Genomic DNA, 17,500 nt, shown 5'->3' with positions numbered 1-17,500 from the left:
ACAATTTTCTTGGGTTTCTGAAAGTTGATCTTGTTAACCCTGACAGGAAGAGACTTTAAGGTCTTCCATGAGGTTAGGGTTAGGGTTATATGCAGGTTTTACAAAGACCATATTTCTAATGAAATTTAAACATTGGTTGATGGTAAATCTAAACATCATTGTACTACAATGTTGTGTATATTATATCGGACACATACATAAATATAATTATGTAGATCAGATGTTAATAATTTCATACTGCAAGGCTCAGATATCAGTTTATATTTTGATAAGCCTAATATAGAACCTGATTTAAAGCAGACCTATATAATGCAAGCTGTCTGGGAAAAAGTTGATCAACGTTGTGATGACTTTAAACTGAGTATTGATTCCTTGGCCCAATCCCAATGTCCGGACTCACGGACTCACAGACTTGGCTGCGCGTTCTCGCGAAATTATTAAAGGAGACATATTATACCACCAGGTGTGACTGTGATTAGCCTTACAAGCCGTTTCGAAAATCTGCCCCATATGACATCCCTAGCACAAATCTAGGTTGACACGCCCACATGGGGCAGATATTCGAAACGGATTGTAAGGCTAATCAAACTCATACCTGGTGGTATAATATGTCTCCTTTAAGGCTTTAGGGTTGTCCCAATGTCGAGTTCCAAAGGGCGTGAGGGTTTGAGTCCACACTTACTAATAATAATAATAATAATACATTTAATTTAGAGGCGCCTTTCAAGACACCCAAGGTCACCTTACAGAGCATATAGTCATCATAAATCGTTTCAAAAAACAAGACATTGTGGAAAAAATAAATAAATAATTACTGAACCCTTGCCGTGAGTCTGCATCAGTGCAGACTTCACCGAAGCCTTAAGAGAATTACCTGCAGTTCAAAGCCAGATCATTTGGATCAGCTCACCAACAAGAGCCGGATCTTTTGGCTCTTCATATTACTACTTGTACCTTTTTCAGCCTTATGATTAGTATCTGTAGGCCCATAATCACCTAAACTATTCAATACATCCTTTATACTGAACTATTCAAAAGTAGAAATTATATTTTCTTATATCAATAAATTGCTGTAGCCGATTGTTTTCATTGCATTTTAAAAAATAAACTGAAATTGAAAATTCCCTAACCGGCAAGTGTCAGCCACATCTTTGTCATTAAACATTGCCAAGGTAACATGTGCTCTCGTGAAGTGCTGTCCCAATCCCATATATACCTATTTGAGCCCATGTGGCCTCACACACTCACTCACTAAGGTTAATTAGCACCTTAGATAAATTAAATCTGTGAGTCATTTAGGATTAGGCCCATGTGTTCTGTGAGGAACAACACGGCAGCAGAACATTTTCAGTTATTAAAGATATATGCACACCTGTTTATGATTACTAATGTCTGCTGCTTCTATTCTTTGAGTCCTTGTGTTTATTGTGTTATGGAAGAGACTGATCTTATATTGTATGAGTTCTGGTCACGGCCCTATTCCGGGTCTGGGTCCTGGTCCTGGTCCGGGTCTCGGTCCGGGTCTTGGTCCCGGTCCGGGTTCGGGTCCCGGTCTGGGTTCAGGTCCCGGTCCGGGTCCAGGTCCGGGTCCTGGTCTTGGTCCCGGTCCCAGTCCCGGTCCCAGTCCCGTTCCCGGTCCAGATCTGGTCCGGGATGATGATGATGATGATGATGTTGTTGATGATGATGATGATGATGATGATGATGGTGACGATGATGATGATGGTGAAGATGGTGATGGTGATGGTGATGATGATGATGGTGATGATGATGATGTTGGTGAAGATGGTGATGGTGATGGTGATGATGATGATGGTGATGATGACGATGATGGTGATGATGATGATGATGTTGGTGATAATGATGGTGATGATGATGATGATGATGGTGACGATGATGATGATGGTGGTGACGGCAGTGGCGGTCTGTCCAGGTAAGTTCTAGGACTTCGGGGACGAGGCGGGCTTCGGAGAGGACCACTGTCAGTTCGTGGACTCCTTCCTGGACGGGAGGACCAGCCCACAGCTCCGCCCCCGACAGCTGCCGCCGCGCACAGGTGGCCCTAGCCCTCCAGTGCCCCTCACACCCCGGTTACCCCGGTTACCCTTACCCTGGTAACAGGGGTCTCTGCCCGTTTTTTGATGTTGAGGGTCAACGTGGTAACCGGGGTCTCTGCCCGTTTTGTGACGTTGAGTGTCACCATGGTAACCGGGGTCTTTGCCCCGTTGCATGATGTTTTGTTCACCGTGGTAACCGGGGTCTCTGCCCCGTTGCGTTATTGTGCGGGTTACCACGGTAACAGGGGTCTCGGCACGTTGCGTGATGTTGACTTTTATGTCTCCTTTACTTCACCTTTGTGGAAAACGTCATCGGGTCAAGGAGAGATGAAAAGGTGCTTCCTTTCGAACATAGTAAAAAGACAGCGCTGTTTAAAATGAATTCGACTCGACTTTTCCTAACCGACGTCATTGCGCGACGGGGAGTATGGCTGACCTCTAGCGTCTCTACGGTGTAACTACAGTTTTCCGAAGTGGTTCGACAACAAGCGTCCTTTTGATCCATGCATTCTTGTATTGATTTCTATCAGGTTGTCGCCAACAGTGAGAATCACTTTGGTCGGTCTTGGCCAACGAAAATATTTTAGGCAAGTTGAATCCCAGTTCACATGTGAAAAAAAAGAGGCTCAAATATATGTGGATGTTGAAATTAACTGCCCCCAGTAGTCTTTCTTAAATGTGAAGTCGGCATTTTCTTTTCTTTTGTGTGCTTAATCAATTGTTTCAATTCAATTCAAATAATGTTTCTGGAATAGGTATCCATTATTATGAATTGTATTTTCTTCTCTTCTATTCTTCTGCTTTACCGCGTCTCTCATGCATCTTCGCGTGGAGTCGGTAAACTTCGACGGTGGCATGTTGCTTTAAATATTGCCGGTGGAAAGGATTATGGGATGCAACTATCTCCTTTCCTTTCGCAAAGGTTGCTCAGGAGTAACCTTTGCTAAAAGAGGGTTAAAGGAAGCATCGAGGCTCCTTTCATAAGGATTTTTAGAATTCAAACCAACTTATCTCCAAGCACTTCCGGGTCATCTCCATAGGAAACTTCCTATGGAAAAAAGAGAATTCGTAGAGGCCCCCGGTGTTGTAAATACAGACAGAACTATCAGGAGACTGGTATGGATCTATAGCGTGTACTTATATACGGAGGAATAGGTAGTACCTTGTACTACCGCCAAGTGGGTTAATATCAGGACGGTTCTAGACCAGCCGGTTCTACAGATGGACCTGGTTCTCTAGACCAGAAGGTTCTGGTTCAGAGGGTTCTGCTGTTTGTACAGGAAGCTTCCCAGTACAACCAGAGTCTGCTCCTGGTTTTACAGGGAGCGTCCCAGTACACCCAGTCCTCAGTACGTGGAGCTGACAGGGGGCCAGTCAGTTCCACGCTTTGCACAACAGAAATGTATTATCTGTAAATGGAGAGGATGTCTTTTTTCTCAGTACATTTTTGTAAATGACATTATTATTATTGCCACCTCCCCTGCAAACAACAATCACGTTTTATTCTCCTGCCTGTTGGAGGATGTGTCTTCGGTCTTCTACACACTCAAACTCCTGGATCGATTTTTTGATAATAAAATAAAAAAAAGATCCTATCATAAAAGGCCCCAGTGTTTTTGTGGTATCCTTTATTTAGCGTTAAGGAAGTTCAGAGCAAGGTTTAAAGTGGTAAGTTAAGTAAGTTAGTTATGTATGCAGGACGGATTAAACCCCTGGTCGTACTTAAAGGAGAATTTCATCGGTGGATACATGAATCTGTATTGAAAGTGGGTCATATATTTAGTTGAATAAATTACATACATTTCCAATTTTGTGCCTTCTTGACTGAGAAAAGGCAGAGAGTGAATATTTTTGGCGCTTGTGGATTGAAGACGACAACTCCCACAATGCCAATCAGCGTTCATGTAACATAACAGCCAATCAGCGTTCATGTAACATAACAGCCAATCAGCGTTCACTCCCTGAGGGACGTAACATAACAGCCAATCAGCATTCACTCCCTGAGGGACGTAACATAACAGCCAATCAGCGTTCACTCCCTGAGGGATGTAACATAACAGCCAATCAGCGTTCACTCCCTGAGGGACGTAACATAACAGCAAATCAGCGTTCACTCCCTGAGAACGTAACATAACAGCCAATCAGTGTTCACTCCCTACAGTCCATCGTGAACAGCAGCATGGAGGAGAGGTGATTGTCGCCGTTTGCGGACTCCCGAAGCTCTATATCTAAATAATATAATATTATATTATATTATATTATATATAGGTATCTATATAATATTATATTGTACTGACAGGTGACCCGCACAATTTGGATGAAACAGGGGAGAAATAATATACTGTGTCGGACACGGGTGCTAGTCGGGTCGGTCGCGGGTTTTGCGATTGCGAGCGAGTGCTGGAGATGTTATTCAGGAGCGGAGGAGTCAACTAAAACCTTCCACAGTGGATGATGTGCTTTTTTTGCACAGCAACCCAAAGCCCCAGGCCAAACACCAGACATTGTAATTCCCCGGCGTTCCATTGTCTATAGAATAGTGCAGTTTATATTCTGTTAACCCAAACCTTCATTATTTTAAAAACTTGAGAATGAAAACAACAAGATGCATTTGTGTCAAATTGCCAATATGGATTATTGTGTTTGGATAGACGATGTATGGTGTATTGCTATATTTGTGAATGGAATAAATATTGAACCTTTGAGCTTAGTGTTCCATCCTTTGAATGATCTTTGCTGCACTTCCATATCAACATCAAATCAATTTATATCAAGTCATTCATAATATTGATTGGAGACTCATGTCTTGTGACAAGACGATTTGAAGAACGTGTACTGTCTAGTAAAACGACAGATGGATGGTAGACAGATTTATAACCAGAGCTATAACAAAAATAGAGTTAAAGTGCCACCTAGTGTACATCTAACTTACTGCATTTTATTTCATTAAGTGTGTGCTACAAGCAGCACTCAACTATTGTTATTCTAAGGCTTTATCTTCCTTACTTTCATTATAATTCTGCAAAATATTGTGTATTTGAGTTCTCAGTCTTGCTTTGTTTGCCACTGAGCCTTCAACTGTTTACACCAGTTGACCTGACGTTTGGAAACCCTCTTGTTGACAAGAAATTAAAGTTCAATTTTAAAGTTATTCCATTCCTTGTTTTTCAGTTCTCCCTGTCCACTCTCCTCCTTTTATCCTAGTCAAGTCTGATAGATACCAGTTGATACTGGTCTGGTGGTTTATTCTCTGGTTTAGTGCTGCTCTGGCCCTAACCCCAGCCAAGGCTTCTTCGCTAGCCTTGTGGCCTATGACGACAGTAAAGATTTCATCGCTGTCTTGCTCCTCCCCCAGTCCCATGACATCATACACGGTCAGCGCAGTAGGCCCCTCCCCTTTCTTCCCCTGGATGGTGGAGGTCTGATGGTTTCCCTTTAGCCTACTCTGGTACACAAATTACAATTAAAGCCTAGAAAAATGTTGAGGTGTTTAATATTGATTCGGTAATAATGCCACCCACTGCTAAGCTGTTCTGCAGTTTGGTTGACGGTTATTATGGTTGGGGTCAGTAGAGGGCGCTATAGACCTTTAAATTAGGTGCAGATTTAAAACCTCCGCCCTCCCGGGCACTCAGTGTTATGTTTTGTCGTAGCTTTGTGTATATTTTTGTCGTGGAGTTGCGTTTTGGTGGTTTTATTCCAGAAATTATTTAATTGACGTGCTCATAAGCATACACACTCACACACAGGCAATCACACACATATACACACAAGAGAAAGGAGACCATGTGATAAGGAAGACATTCTACTGTTTCCACAAAGAGCTCAACTTCACAACCCTGCTGGCTGTGCACAACCTTTTTCGGTTCATGTGTGATTGTGTGTTTGTGTGCGCGTGTGTGCGTGCGTGCGGGTGTGTGTGTGTTTGTGTAGGGCTTTTTTTTACATTCAACCTTTCATTTGTGTGTAGTATATTATTAATGGTTAGGGTTCGAACCCTTTACAGCTGTTATTTAACATTATGATCAGAAAAACTATGCAATATTCACATCACATTAAAACCATTTGACCGTACACTGGGGCCTCAAGTCTACAAAACATGAAACAGTATTTTACACATAGTATTAATCTTTATGTTCACGAATTGTGTGTTCAAAACAAGAACATCCATCTGAACATTACATTCATGTACATTTCTATAACCCCCCCCCCCACACACCGTATCCTCTCCTATGTGTGGCAAAGATACTGGGCCATACTCCTTGATTTCCAGGAAACATTTATGTTTATGTAATTTCATCCAATCCTGTTTACAGTCACAATAAATCCATCGATCACATTTTGTACAACGCAGACTATCTTGTTTAGAAGAAACACTTTAGTTAGGACCATATAGTCTCTATGGTTCGACCTGTTAGGGGCCGACCATGGAATTTCAGTAACTGGATTTGACAAATTCCTAGAAAAGGTTAAAAAATATATATATATTTAAAAGTTGAATATAAAGCGCTTCGGACAATCTTTAGAAGCAACGTCCCGAAATAGATACATAGTTAATTAAACATCGTACTTAATCCTTGATGATGTACACGCGAGAACGTTGCTAATATTAAATCTGCGTCTTCATTCTTTCTGTACATAGCATCCAACACAAGCTGTATCTTTTAATATTATCTAATCTAACAAATATTGCATTGGCCCCGAAGGCAATCGAAACGCAGCATTGTTCCATTTTGGGGAGTTATAACTATAGAAGAGATGGCCTGAGATAACTCCTAGCATAGCGTGACATTTTAGTTTCATTTTGATTCAGGTTTATCCAAGGACTCCCACAGGCTGTAGTCGTTGCTGTACTGTACACCTGAGTGAGGAGAGGCAGAGGTAACCCTAACCCTCACCCTCACCCTGGAACGGAGTACCCGCGGGAAGGGAACACACGTCTACGCTCACCACTACGTGAACTTTGATAGGTCACTAGTACACGCCACGAGACCTGCAGTATCGCACGAGGAGGCTCTAGAAAAACGCATCATTCAGTTCTATGTGGTATTCCCATATTTTTTACAAGACTTTGAATTTTGACCTTTAAGTAGTCCCCTTGGGTTGATTATGGGTACAGACAAGATTAGTCTTTGAGGTGTTTAACACACATGGAAGAAAATAAGACATTCTGAGTTGAATTTGATTCAATTGATTTCAATTCACAGTACTTAATCAATTGTAGTCAGGTGGTTTTGCAATCAAGGAAGAACTTGTAATATACACATGAACAAAATAATATCATCGTCGAAACCCTGACCTTGCTTGACCTACATAATGTTGCAAATTGTTCGCAGTTAAGTACACAGTCCATCTATTGGATATAATCATAATAAACGGAATCATTATAGAAAGAGATTAAAGGTGTCATTGCATTGTTTTTTCATAAATTTAGCAATGAATGCCCTATGAGTCGGTTCTGGTGAAAAATGCGCTGTTGCTTCTGTTTCACGCTGTTCTAGTGTGGTGGAGGAGGTGGGCGGGGAGGGACGACTTGATTTTGGCTCTTACTCATGAATATTCATTACATGCAAATGTCTCGCCTCTGATTGGCTAACAGCACGGTCCGTCAAAACCAATTAAACTTTCAGAGAGACTCAGGCCCCGTCCACACGAAGCCGAAACGGGCGAAACCGTTACGGTTTCGATCTAGCCGGTTTCGGAGTATCTCCATAAAGACGGAGTCAAGCGAAACGCTGTAGTACACATTCCAGGCCCATAAGGGGCGCTGCTTCTGCTACAGCAATCCAGAAGGAAAATAAATAAGAAGAAGAGGCGAGCATGCGCATAAAGGGTGAGACTCCGCGGGCTTAACAGTCATGGCTAGAGGGTCGAGGGGTGGGGCGATGACGTCATGGTTTACGGTTTCAGTCGGTTTCAGGCGTCCACACGAATCCAAAACGAAACCGGGTAGATTTGAAACCACCTCCGAGGGTGGTTTCAGAAGTTTACGGTTTCGGTCAGCGGATTCGCCGGCTTCGTGTGGACGGAAGGCCAAACCGTACAAGACCTTTGCGGTTTCGCCATGAAATCGGCTTCGTGTGGACGGGGCCTCAGAGAGTGGGATAAGGAGAGAGAAAGACACAGAGAGAGAGAGAGAGAGAAAGACACACAGAGAGAGAGAGAGAGAGAGAGAGAGAGAGAGAGAGAGAGAGAGAGAGAGAGAGAGAGAGAGAGAGAGAGAGAGAGAGAAGGAGAAGGAGAAGGAGAAGGAGAAGGAGAAGGAGAAGGGGGAGAGGGACAGAGAGAAGGAGAAGGAGAGAGAGATCGAGAGAGAGACACAGAGAGAGGGAGAAGGAGCGAGAGACAGAGAGAGTTGCAAGTTATAAGATAAGATCACACAAACTCTTTGATAGATCAGACATCCATTGCCAACTTCTCCATGAATGCAATTTAAAACATTCTTCAACGCTGGTTCTAAACATGCATCTGTTAAATACCATACATTTTTTTAACACATTTTCAGAATTTAATATTCAATATTCCTTACCAAAATATTAAACTAAACTTTAATTTCACTTAAATGATTTCCTCCAGTATTAGATCTCTCTCACAGCATCATATGCTACAGCACACCAGGGCAACACGCTAAACTAATATACCTTTTCCATGCCTTTCCTGTTTTCACACATTTCTGCTACCTTTCACAGTTGTAATTATAAGTGTGTCTAGTCATTACCAGTCTAATGCTGACACATAAGCTGAATTTAATACTAATTCACCAACTGACGTCAGTTGGTGAGGCTTTTCTAATTCGCTCGTTTATGCGTCTATTTTCTTTCATTATCATTTTCACATTTCAAATAGGATAGAATTAAATAGATATATAATAGGTAAACTAGGTTTATTTAAAAGTCAAAGTCCAATTTATTTGTGCAGCACAGTATCAGACACAGTGGTCAAATGAGGAGGGGAGAGACGGGAAGGAGGTTATGTGGTGAAAGCGATCTTGAAAAGGTGGGTTCTGAGGGCCTGTTTAAATGATAGGAGCGTGTTAAGGAGCTTTACCGACCGAGGCAGCTGAACCGACGACGGGTTACGACCCAACCCCGCGCTGCCTCATCCAGTGACGTACACACACACGAGTGATCAGTATGCTGAGTGACTGTTCATGTTAGCAGGCTCTTCGGAGGAGGGGGGGGGGGGGGGGCCCAAGGGCCGGGGGATGACGTATCAAGCAGTGGCGCGCATCATGACGCGGCCTGTCATTGGTCGATGGTTGATGAAGCAATGCGGGGTCTTTTTTTCCGCGAGACATTCTCGTTTTCCAAGAAGATGAAATAACGGTCACGATCTTGGTGGTGTGGGGAGGGACTCTGCTCGACATACTTTGATGTTCACTTGAATCAATCAACAATCGTAAAAATAAATCGCCCCCTTTTTTTTTTGCTGTTTCCACTCTTAGTACACATCATTCGATATGGCATATTCCTATTTGAAGGTTGTGCATTACTTAGGATATTTCTAATAATGACAGTTATATGTCTTCTGTACAGGTGTCACCAAATTCAGAGCAGAGGCACTTGGCCGTGATCTCCACACCATAGCCCAGCACAGAAATCATTTGACCATTATAATAGTACATGTAGAATAGTAGTACATTCTTTACTTCATTGCATTCCACTTGGATGTAAGGAGTTTTGACCATTTAAAAATGCAAAAAAACAAAAAAGATGAATGCATTACTTAAGGGCAGGCTGCATAAAAAAAATGAGGAAATCAACCATCATCACTCCTTCATTTTTCCAAGTACTCCCTCCTTCCTCCCCTCCACCTCTCCTTCTTCGTCCCCCCGCCCCCGCCTCACCCCAGCCCCCCTACCCACCCCAGCCCTTAGCCCCTTCCCCACTCTCTGTGGTATTAAAGAGAGGTGGAGTCGCTGGGGATTGTCAGAGAGCAAACTTCACCTCCCTCTTCATCATCTCCAGGGCTTTGAAGCCTTCCTGTGTCCCTTTCTGCTGTCGTGTTCCCTGGACAGGAGGAGAGACCCCAACAGCGCGCCTTGAGATGCCCTCACACGTCAGACCAGGTATGGACGAGGATGAACTCCAGATACTCCTCTTAGTCTCTTGAATAAACTTTGTTAACTTTCCTCCCTTCACTCTCGATTTTGTGAACGTGTTTTAATTGTTTGAGAGATATCTATTCTCATATATTCCACCTTTAACATTAAAACTATGCCTGTACCTTTTACCGCTAAACATAAGTTACAAGATTTTAGTGTTTTAATGTCTGTCTCATTGTCTCTCCTTTTTTTTGTCTTTTGATCCCTCTCTCGATCTCTCTCCCCCTCTGTATGTCTGTCTCCATCCTCTCTCCCCCTCCTCCCTCTCTCTCTATCTCCCCCTCTGTCTGTCTGTCTGTCTCCATCCTCTCTCCCCCGCCTCCCTCTCTCTCGATCTCCCCCTCTGTCTGTCTGTCTGTCTCCATCCTCTCTCCCCCCGCCTCCCTCTCTCTCTCCCTCCCTCCCGCGGTCTATATCCAAGGGTCCTTTGCGTGGCTGGGCGCTCTGTGTCTGGTGCTACGGACGCAGACGGACACGGTGCGCGCGGCGCCTATCTGCGACAACGGCCAGGCGAGCTGCCAGGTCCTCTCACTGGCTGACCTCTTCGATCGGGTCATCCAGCACTCGTCCAGGATGCACGGCATGTCCAACGACCTGCACTCCCAGTTCGTAAGTCGTTTTCTTTTGCCAGCTTTGGACAGGCATGCTTTGAACCACAGACCTTAGACCTTAAGCTTCTATTTTTAGCAAAAAAAAAATCAAACAAGACTCTGATCTTGATCTGCTGAAATAGCACTTTGATAAGCAGTATAGTTATTCATCCTTAATCATATTTGTTAGTTATATTATTATTTGATGTTGTATATATTATTACATTCAAATAATGCTACTTATTCTGAAGCGATTCTAACGGAATAAGAAATTAGTGGAGTTTAAGGTTCTGTGTGGTTGAAAGCTTGCTTTGTATTTTGCTCCTGCTTTGCACTGAGCCACCTGACTTCACGCGTTAGTTGTTACCTAGGTGATACTAATCAGTGTAGATCCAGATTCAAATCACAGGGAGGGATTTTTACCTTGGGAATTGTCACTTGTCACTATGCATTATTTCTAGTCACAATATTGATATTTAAACAGAATGCAAATCAATTCTCTTTCCCATTCACGTTTTATTTTCATCTTGACCCTCACATGACTCATAGCCATGCCACCGTCCCACCCCGACGTTCACCTGTCCTCTTGATCTCCTGTCCACCAGGAACAGTACTTCCTACCCAGTAGGAATCACATCAGCAACAGGGTCAACAGAAACTGCCACACCTCCGGGATCCTGACTCCCAATGGCAAGGAGAATGCACAGAGACTTGCTGTGAGTACACCCTCCTTGCTTAGGATGAAGCTTATATCTCTTCTACACAAGACAACAAGAGTTAATCTGTAGCTTCCTTTGTCTCCGAATGTTACCGGCTATTATCAAGTTACGAATACAGAAATAGAGCTGGGCGAGTATAACAAATGGAATTATCGTCTTCATTTTTCGCCCTGGGGTTTGTTCTAGTGGCATGGGAGCTTGAATAAAAATGTCTCTACCTACTTGGTCTTCATATCTTTAAATACAATGGAACAAACTCAAGTCTACATGGCCTTTGGAACAACTAGATTGAACCAAATCCAGTAGCTAGATGTCAATGTTAAACATATCAAGACACATGGTCATGGCTGATAGCCAACTATACCCAATTTGTTTGTGTCCAGACACTGCTGATCCCGTAAGACTCCCGCGATCCATCGCTGATCTCCACTCTCTCACTCCCATCCTCCAACTCCTGCCCCCCCCCCACACCCCCTGGGTCCCTGCAGGGAGAGGAGCTGACGGAGGTGATCCTGAAGCTGCTGTGGGCCTGGAGGGACCCTCTGTGGCACTTCCACCAGAGCATGGCCCACCACGACGACTTCAACAGCTTCAGCTCCAACAAGGCCCTGGTGATGGGCGATCTGGTCCACGAGCTACGCACCGGCGTGGAGAAAGTAGCCGAGAAGGTACTACGCGCCCCCCTTTACTGAAATAGTATACGTGCTGTGGTTTGTTTGCTGCCTTAGGCTTCTAGATCAAGAATATCCAAACGACAATTGTAATGCGTTGGAAGAATTTTGTCAGGAACTAATGGCTAAACCCTCGGGCACATGTCAGTGACTCACTCCAAGTCCAGCATTCGTCTGTGAGCATGACAAAATAATGATTCAAACCGCAAGCGGGCCGCTAGAGGGGGAAGCAATCAATGAATCAGTCATTAACCATTTCTACGTTAATATAGCGGAAAGAAAACCAGTACGCTTGCATATGAATCCCTCATCTGTGTTCCAAATATGTTGCTCCATTTCCAACCATTAACAAAAGCGTCTGCCCGACAATGGAAAGACAACCCTAAAGACGTTCTCCTCTGTTGCTCCAGATGCAGAACCTGGGCATTATCAGCAACTTGGTCAACGGTCTGAGGTCCCCTGAACAGCTGCTGCCCTCGCCCGTCAGACCCCAGTGGAGCCTTATGAATGACTATGATCTCCTCTCCTGCCTTCGCCGAGACTCCAACAAGGTTCAGAGCTACCTCAAGATCCTCAAATGCCGCATAGTTCCAGAGAATGACTGCTGAATGCCAAAAAGTCCAAAAAAAGAGACAGCCAACCACTTGAATGGTGATGGATGAGTGACCATACCAGAACCAACACTGGTTTAGCGGACATGGTTTTCTATTTGCACTTTCAGAGGTTCATTGAGACTCTTGTTGATTCACTTGAAAATATGTATACTGCTTATTCCTTCTTGTGAAGCTTGGAGTAAACATGTCGATTTGGTTAATGCTACAGCTACGGTTTATGTTGTGTGTGCACAAACGTGGGTTTCACAAACGTTTGTGAACACACTACACAAACAGAATCAGGGGAATCAAATGTGACTAGAGCTTGCTGAAGGCTTTGTGAAAAGGGTGGCTATCTTAGAACGAATATGAATTATTGACAATAATAATGTGATGCATCTGATGGAACAGAGGAGAAATAAAAGCAATGTTTTTTAGTCTATATAAATCGTTCAATAATAATGCACTTTCCCTGAGATTCTACATGAGATTCTTGCATAAGAATTGAAGAATCAGCATTCATGTATTAGGAACTAAATAAAAAGAAGCAATTATGAAATTGCAAAAGAATCTTGAATCAGAAGGCTCACTGTGTGTGATTTGCATGACGACTTGTTAACCAAATGAATAATTCCAAATTAGAGGGGTAAAAATATACCGATATCGATATGACCGATATGCAAAATACAGGTTTATCGGCCATTATTCAATATATATTGTGGTATCCTTGGGATGGAGCAGCAGTCATGGAGCAAGTCATCTTAAGTATTATTTAGCTTTTAATGCATAACGTTAAGTGCAGTATTTGGCAAGTTACTAACAAAGTGTAGTGAGGTAAGCTATCAGCTAGTTACTTTGCATTAAATTAAGCGCCCCTACATTGAGTCACCCCTGCCCCCTAACCTCACAATATGGCAACAGTACTTAACTACATCGAAGATATTTATGCTTCACATTGAACCAACTTCAATCATTGACTTGGTACACATTGAACCAAGTCAATGCTCTATTGGTGATCAATACAACTGTCAGTCAACCAGACAGGCAGGCAAAATATTTTCAGTTCAATCGTTTATTCCACAACAACCTGTGCTGTCTCGTACAAAAACTGTCAAACATTTGCACCCATACGGATATATCTGTGATCTGGTCAATATCAGCCAATAAAATCAGCCAACCGATATATATCGGTCGGGCTCCAAACAAGAGAAGAGATACTTCAGGCTAAAAGACTCTTCCTGGAAGATAATGTTCCATTTGAGAGGCCCACGTGTGCGATATACCTCATGTTAACTTTAAAATGTCATTACGGTCGATTTAGGCATGTTTTCATAACCCTAACCCTAACCCTAACCTTGCATGCGTTACCGTGTCTGTCCCTTAACCTTTAATGTGCACGCAGAGACAATGACCCATAGTATCAACTATGTGAGTCACGGTGGTACCGCCTGACCCCATTACCCAGCTTAGACCTGATGAATTGATCCTGATGAAGATAGCCTTGCCATACCAGACCCTATCATCTTAGAGTCTGCCGTCGGCAGTGTTGGTCATCACTAAACCTTGCATTTGCAGCATTTTAAGAAGACCGGATTGGATCCTCCAAACCCGATGAAGTTCATAGAGGTGCCGGATTTCCGAAGTGCCATAAGCGAACAAGTTTAATCGAAGTAAAAACATTTGTCCAAATCAAACTAATTCCAAAGCAGCCTATTATATTGTATGTATTTCAGGGTTCACTGATTGGCCGACCAGTTTGGGTTCTAGCTGCCTGCGTCGGGCTGGTTCCTGATATAATATCTGGAGACAAAACCTGGAGGTGAGCTGGCAAGATTTAGGCTGGCTTCATCATCATGTCAAACTAAATTCAACCGTTGTCCTCCAAGAGATTAAGTAATGCAGGCCCCGGAAGATGACGTCTGAGACTGCCAAGGGACATGCATGTTTGTGTCTGGGAGAGGAATGTTGTGCCCCAACATCGTCTCTTCTTATTTAACTCATGCACTGGCTCAGCAGATGTTCCCGTACTTTGTTCATCCACGTCCATCATCGCCATGAGTCACGTCAAGTCTGGCCTATTGACCCTTCCAGGCCACCGTCTTCCACCTCATTAATAGTTTCCACTGTCGTCAGAGAATGCATCAGCATAAACTGGGGTGGGGCGGGGGGGCTTTAAATGCTACTGGGAAGGGAGAGAGGGGGTGAAAGGGTCAAACAGTTGACTTATCGCCGAGGACAGCTGCCAGTCGCTTTGGATCAACGCATGGCTCACAGGGCAGAACATGACACGCAGGAGAGCACGCCATGAGCTGCGGTCATGGCGTTTTACGCAGTTTTTCAGAGTCATGCTCGTTCACGTGACTGAGGACTACCGGGAGACTATGTTTGCAATGCAGTGCTATCATTAGTAGTAGTATCAATAATAGCAGTATTAACCTTGTTGGTAGTATTGGCAGTATTACTCGTAGTTTGGAAAAGTAATGTGTCAAACCACAACATACAAAATGTAATGCAGCTAGCTAGTACAATCCTAATTAAAAAACAGGTTTACCTTAATGCTGGGATGAGGGGAAGCAAGCATGCATGTCCTTGACTTTCTTTGTTATATTGGTAGTTTACATTTTAATTATGGATGCATGGTTTGGAAATGGCGCTCAAATTGACTTGGCTTGAAATTGGAGCGGGTTTGTTTGCAAATTAAACAACAGTCCATTTTAGTAATTTTTTCCAATGCTCAATTCGTATGAATCGCACCTTTCCTTTGTAACCCGGAGCACCTGCTCTCTGCCCGCTAGTCTCTGTTCCGCCGACCTCACATTGATTCTTTTCTCAGATACTTCGATGAATTAACTAAACTAAGCTGCTACGCTATCTACAACTACAATAACAACATGTGCAGTGTTGCCAGATTTGTGACAGTTTCCACCCCTTTAGCAACATTTAAGTATAAACTGTTTTTGAGTGTATTAATGATTTATGTGTATTAGCTGCATTATCACCTAATATTAGCTGCCATGCGAGCCGCCAATTAAAGCTTGGCACGCCCCATGAGTCTCTCGAGCCACACAATAGAGCGTTGAAGTCACGCCCCTTCCGGTAGAGCCCATTGGACCTATGAGATCCAAAAATATGCAAGGATTTCAGCGGAGAGAAAGTAATTATTTTCTGGTCCCAGTCTTTATAAACCCCGGATTACACATATGTTGTTTGTGGATTTTAATTATAATTTTTCATGTCAAGAGTTTGACCGTTTATTGTGCAATTGTTCAGTTAAAGGCTGTAGAGAAAACACAATAAGAAAGACTGCATGTCTCGTATGTGACGTCAAGCTCCCTGCGACTGGCGTGGACAAGACCGACAATCTCCCCATCGGCTTAACTGAAACTCTCTGTAATGGTTTTCACCTCTTTCGATGCTTTTATCCTCCCCTTGGAAAAAAGCCGTGAAGTGGAGCAGAGAGGTCGACATGAGTACCAAGTGCGGGTGGTGACGTACATCATTCGCGTCGAGAGCAGCGAAGAGCTGTAGTTCACAAAGCGGCCTAACACAAAACCTAACATTATCAAACTTCTTCGCGAACATTTTTAGTTTTTTTGCATGAAAAATTATCATTTAAATCCACAAACAACATACGTGTAATCCAGGGCAAGACTGGGACCAGAAGATAATTACTTTCTCTCAAAACCCATTCATATTTTTCGATCTCATTGGTCCCATGGGCTCTACCGAAAGGGGCGTGAATTGGCCACTCTATGGGCAACACATATTTAAATCATACACTGTAAGGACTATCTATGGTCAAATAACGTATTAACTCATTCAAGCAAATGGATCCAGTATCCTCCACTTACCATTGTTTAGTTCACTTTCCAAACGAAGTCAACTCCAAACCGCTAGGCTGCTAAGCGGAGCTAGTTAGGATGGCGGGGTCGTCAAAACAAAATATCACAACACCTCGCATATTCATGAATAATCACGTTCCCCTTATCCATTTAACATCAAATATATCAGCAAAATATTCCAGTAGTCAGTATTTCATTGAAAAAAGTTGAGTAAAGTTGGACCGTTCTCCACCACGGGTGACTCAAGGCTGTCACAACACATTGCCTATCCGGCGGGCGGCTCGCACGCTATTCAATCAGGACGTCTGGTCACTAAGGTCAGGAGGACATCAGTCGAGTCGGCCAAAGGAAACCCCTCAAAAGGTTATGTCTGCAAAAGAGGGTAAATAAAGAAAGAAAAACTTCGAATAAAGACGGATTGTAATAGCCTATTTGGAATCGTAGTTTTTGCGATTTACAAGGGGGAGACTTTTTTGGACAAAGAGACTTAACTCAGATCAAAGATGTCACAGAGGAGATTTTGTTCTGATAGGCTACATGTCAGGTGTTTCTCAAACAACTTTCACGAGGATGAAAGTGAATCGGCCATCATGTTTGGAGATAGGTCTAGCAGGTGCCTATCTATCAGGGGCGAAAAAATAAAAAGGGCACATTTTGCACAACCTGGGGCCCAACCAGCGTGCAAAAAGCTATGATCCATCATGATGAAATAGTCCTCCTCATCCTTGATTAAGATTAGCATTAAATTATAAGGAGATCCAGAAGCCAATAAGGCCCTTTCTCTCGTATTCACCACTCTTGAAGGCCCTTTTTCAACCATGGAGGCACTGTAAGGGCATTAAGAGGGCACTCATTGAGGCACGTTATCGAATTTCCTTGTTCTAGAGTGCTCATCATCATTTATTGTATGAAGGGGTACCAGAG

At 43.2% G+C, this 17,500-nt stretch overlaps 2 protein-coding genes across 5 annotated transcripts in view; both read left to right on the top strand.

The window, feature by feature from the left end:
• LOC130381627 (NLR family CARD domain-containing protein 3-like) overlaps window positions 1-1,857 on the top strand; it is a 15,975-nt gene extending 14,118 nt beyond the window's left edge. Inside the window, exon 10 of one of the 4 annotated variants that reach the window (XM_056589319.1) lies at window positions 1-1,857. This exon is cut by the window's left edge and continues 4,135 nt beyond it. The gene's annotated coding sequence lies outside the window, so the exon portion shown is untranslated. The other 3 variants (XM_056589321.1, XM_056589318.1, XM_056589320.1) reach the window with 3 other exon arrangements.
• Window positions 1,858-10,103: 8,246 nt separating this feature from the next.
• prl2 (prolactin 2) lies at window positions 10,104-12,749 on the top strand. Its single transcript, XM_056587601.1, has 5 exons — window positions 10,104-10,125; window positions 10,583-10,770; window positions 11,357-11,467; window positions 11,959-12,138; window positions 12,552-12,749. The coding sequence occupies exons 1-5, from the start codon at window positions 10,104-10,106 to the stop codon at window positions 12,747-12,749; spliced, it is 699 nt and encodes a 232-aa protein (XP_056443576.1).
• Window positions 12,750-17,500: the final 4,751 nt, after the last annotated feature.

Source organism: Gadus chalcogrammus, chromosome 4 (genome assembly GCF_026213295.1).
Source record: "Gadus chalcogrammus isolate NIFS_2021 chromosome 4, NIFS_Gcha_1.0, whole genome shotgun sequence".
Lineage (NCBI taxonomy): Eukaryota > Metazoa > Chordata > Actinopteri > Gadiformes > Gadidae > Gadus > Gadus chalcogrammus.
This window is presented reverse-complemented; position numbering and strand designations above follow the sequence as displayed.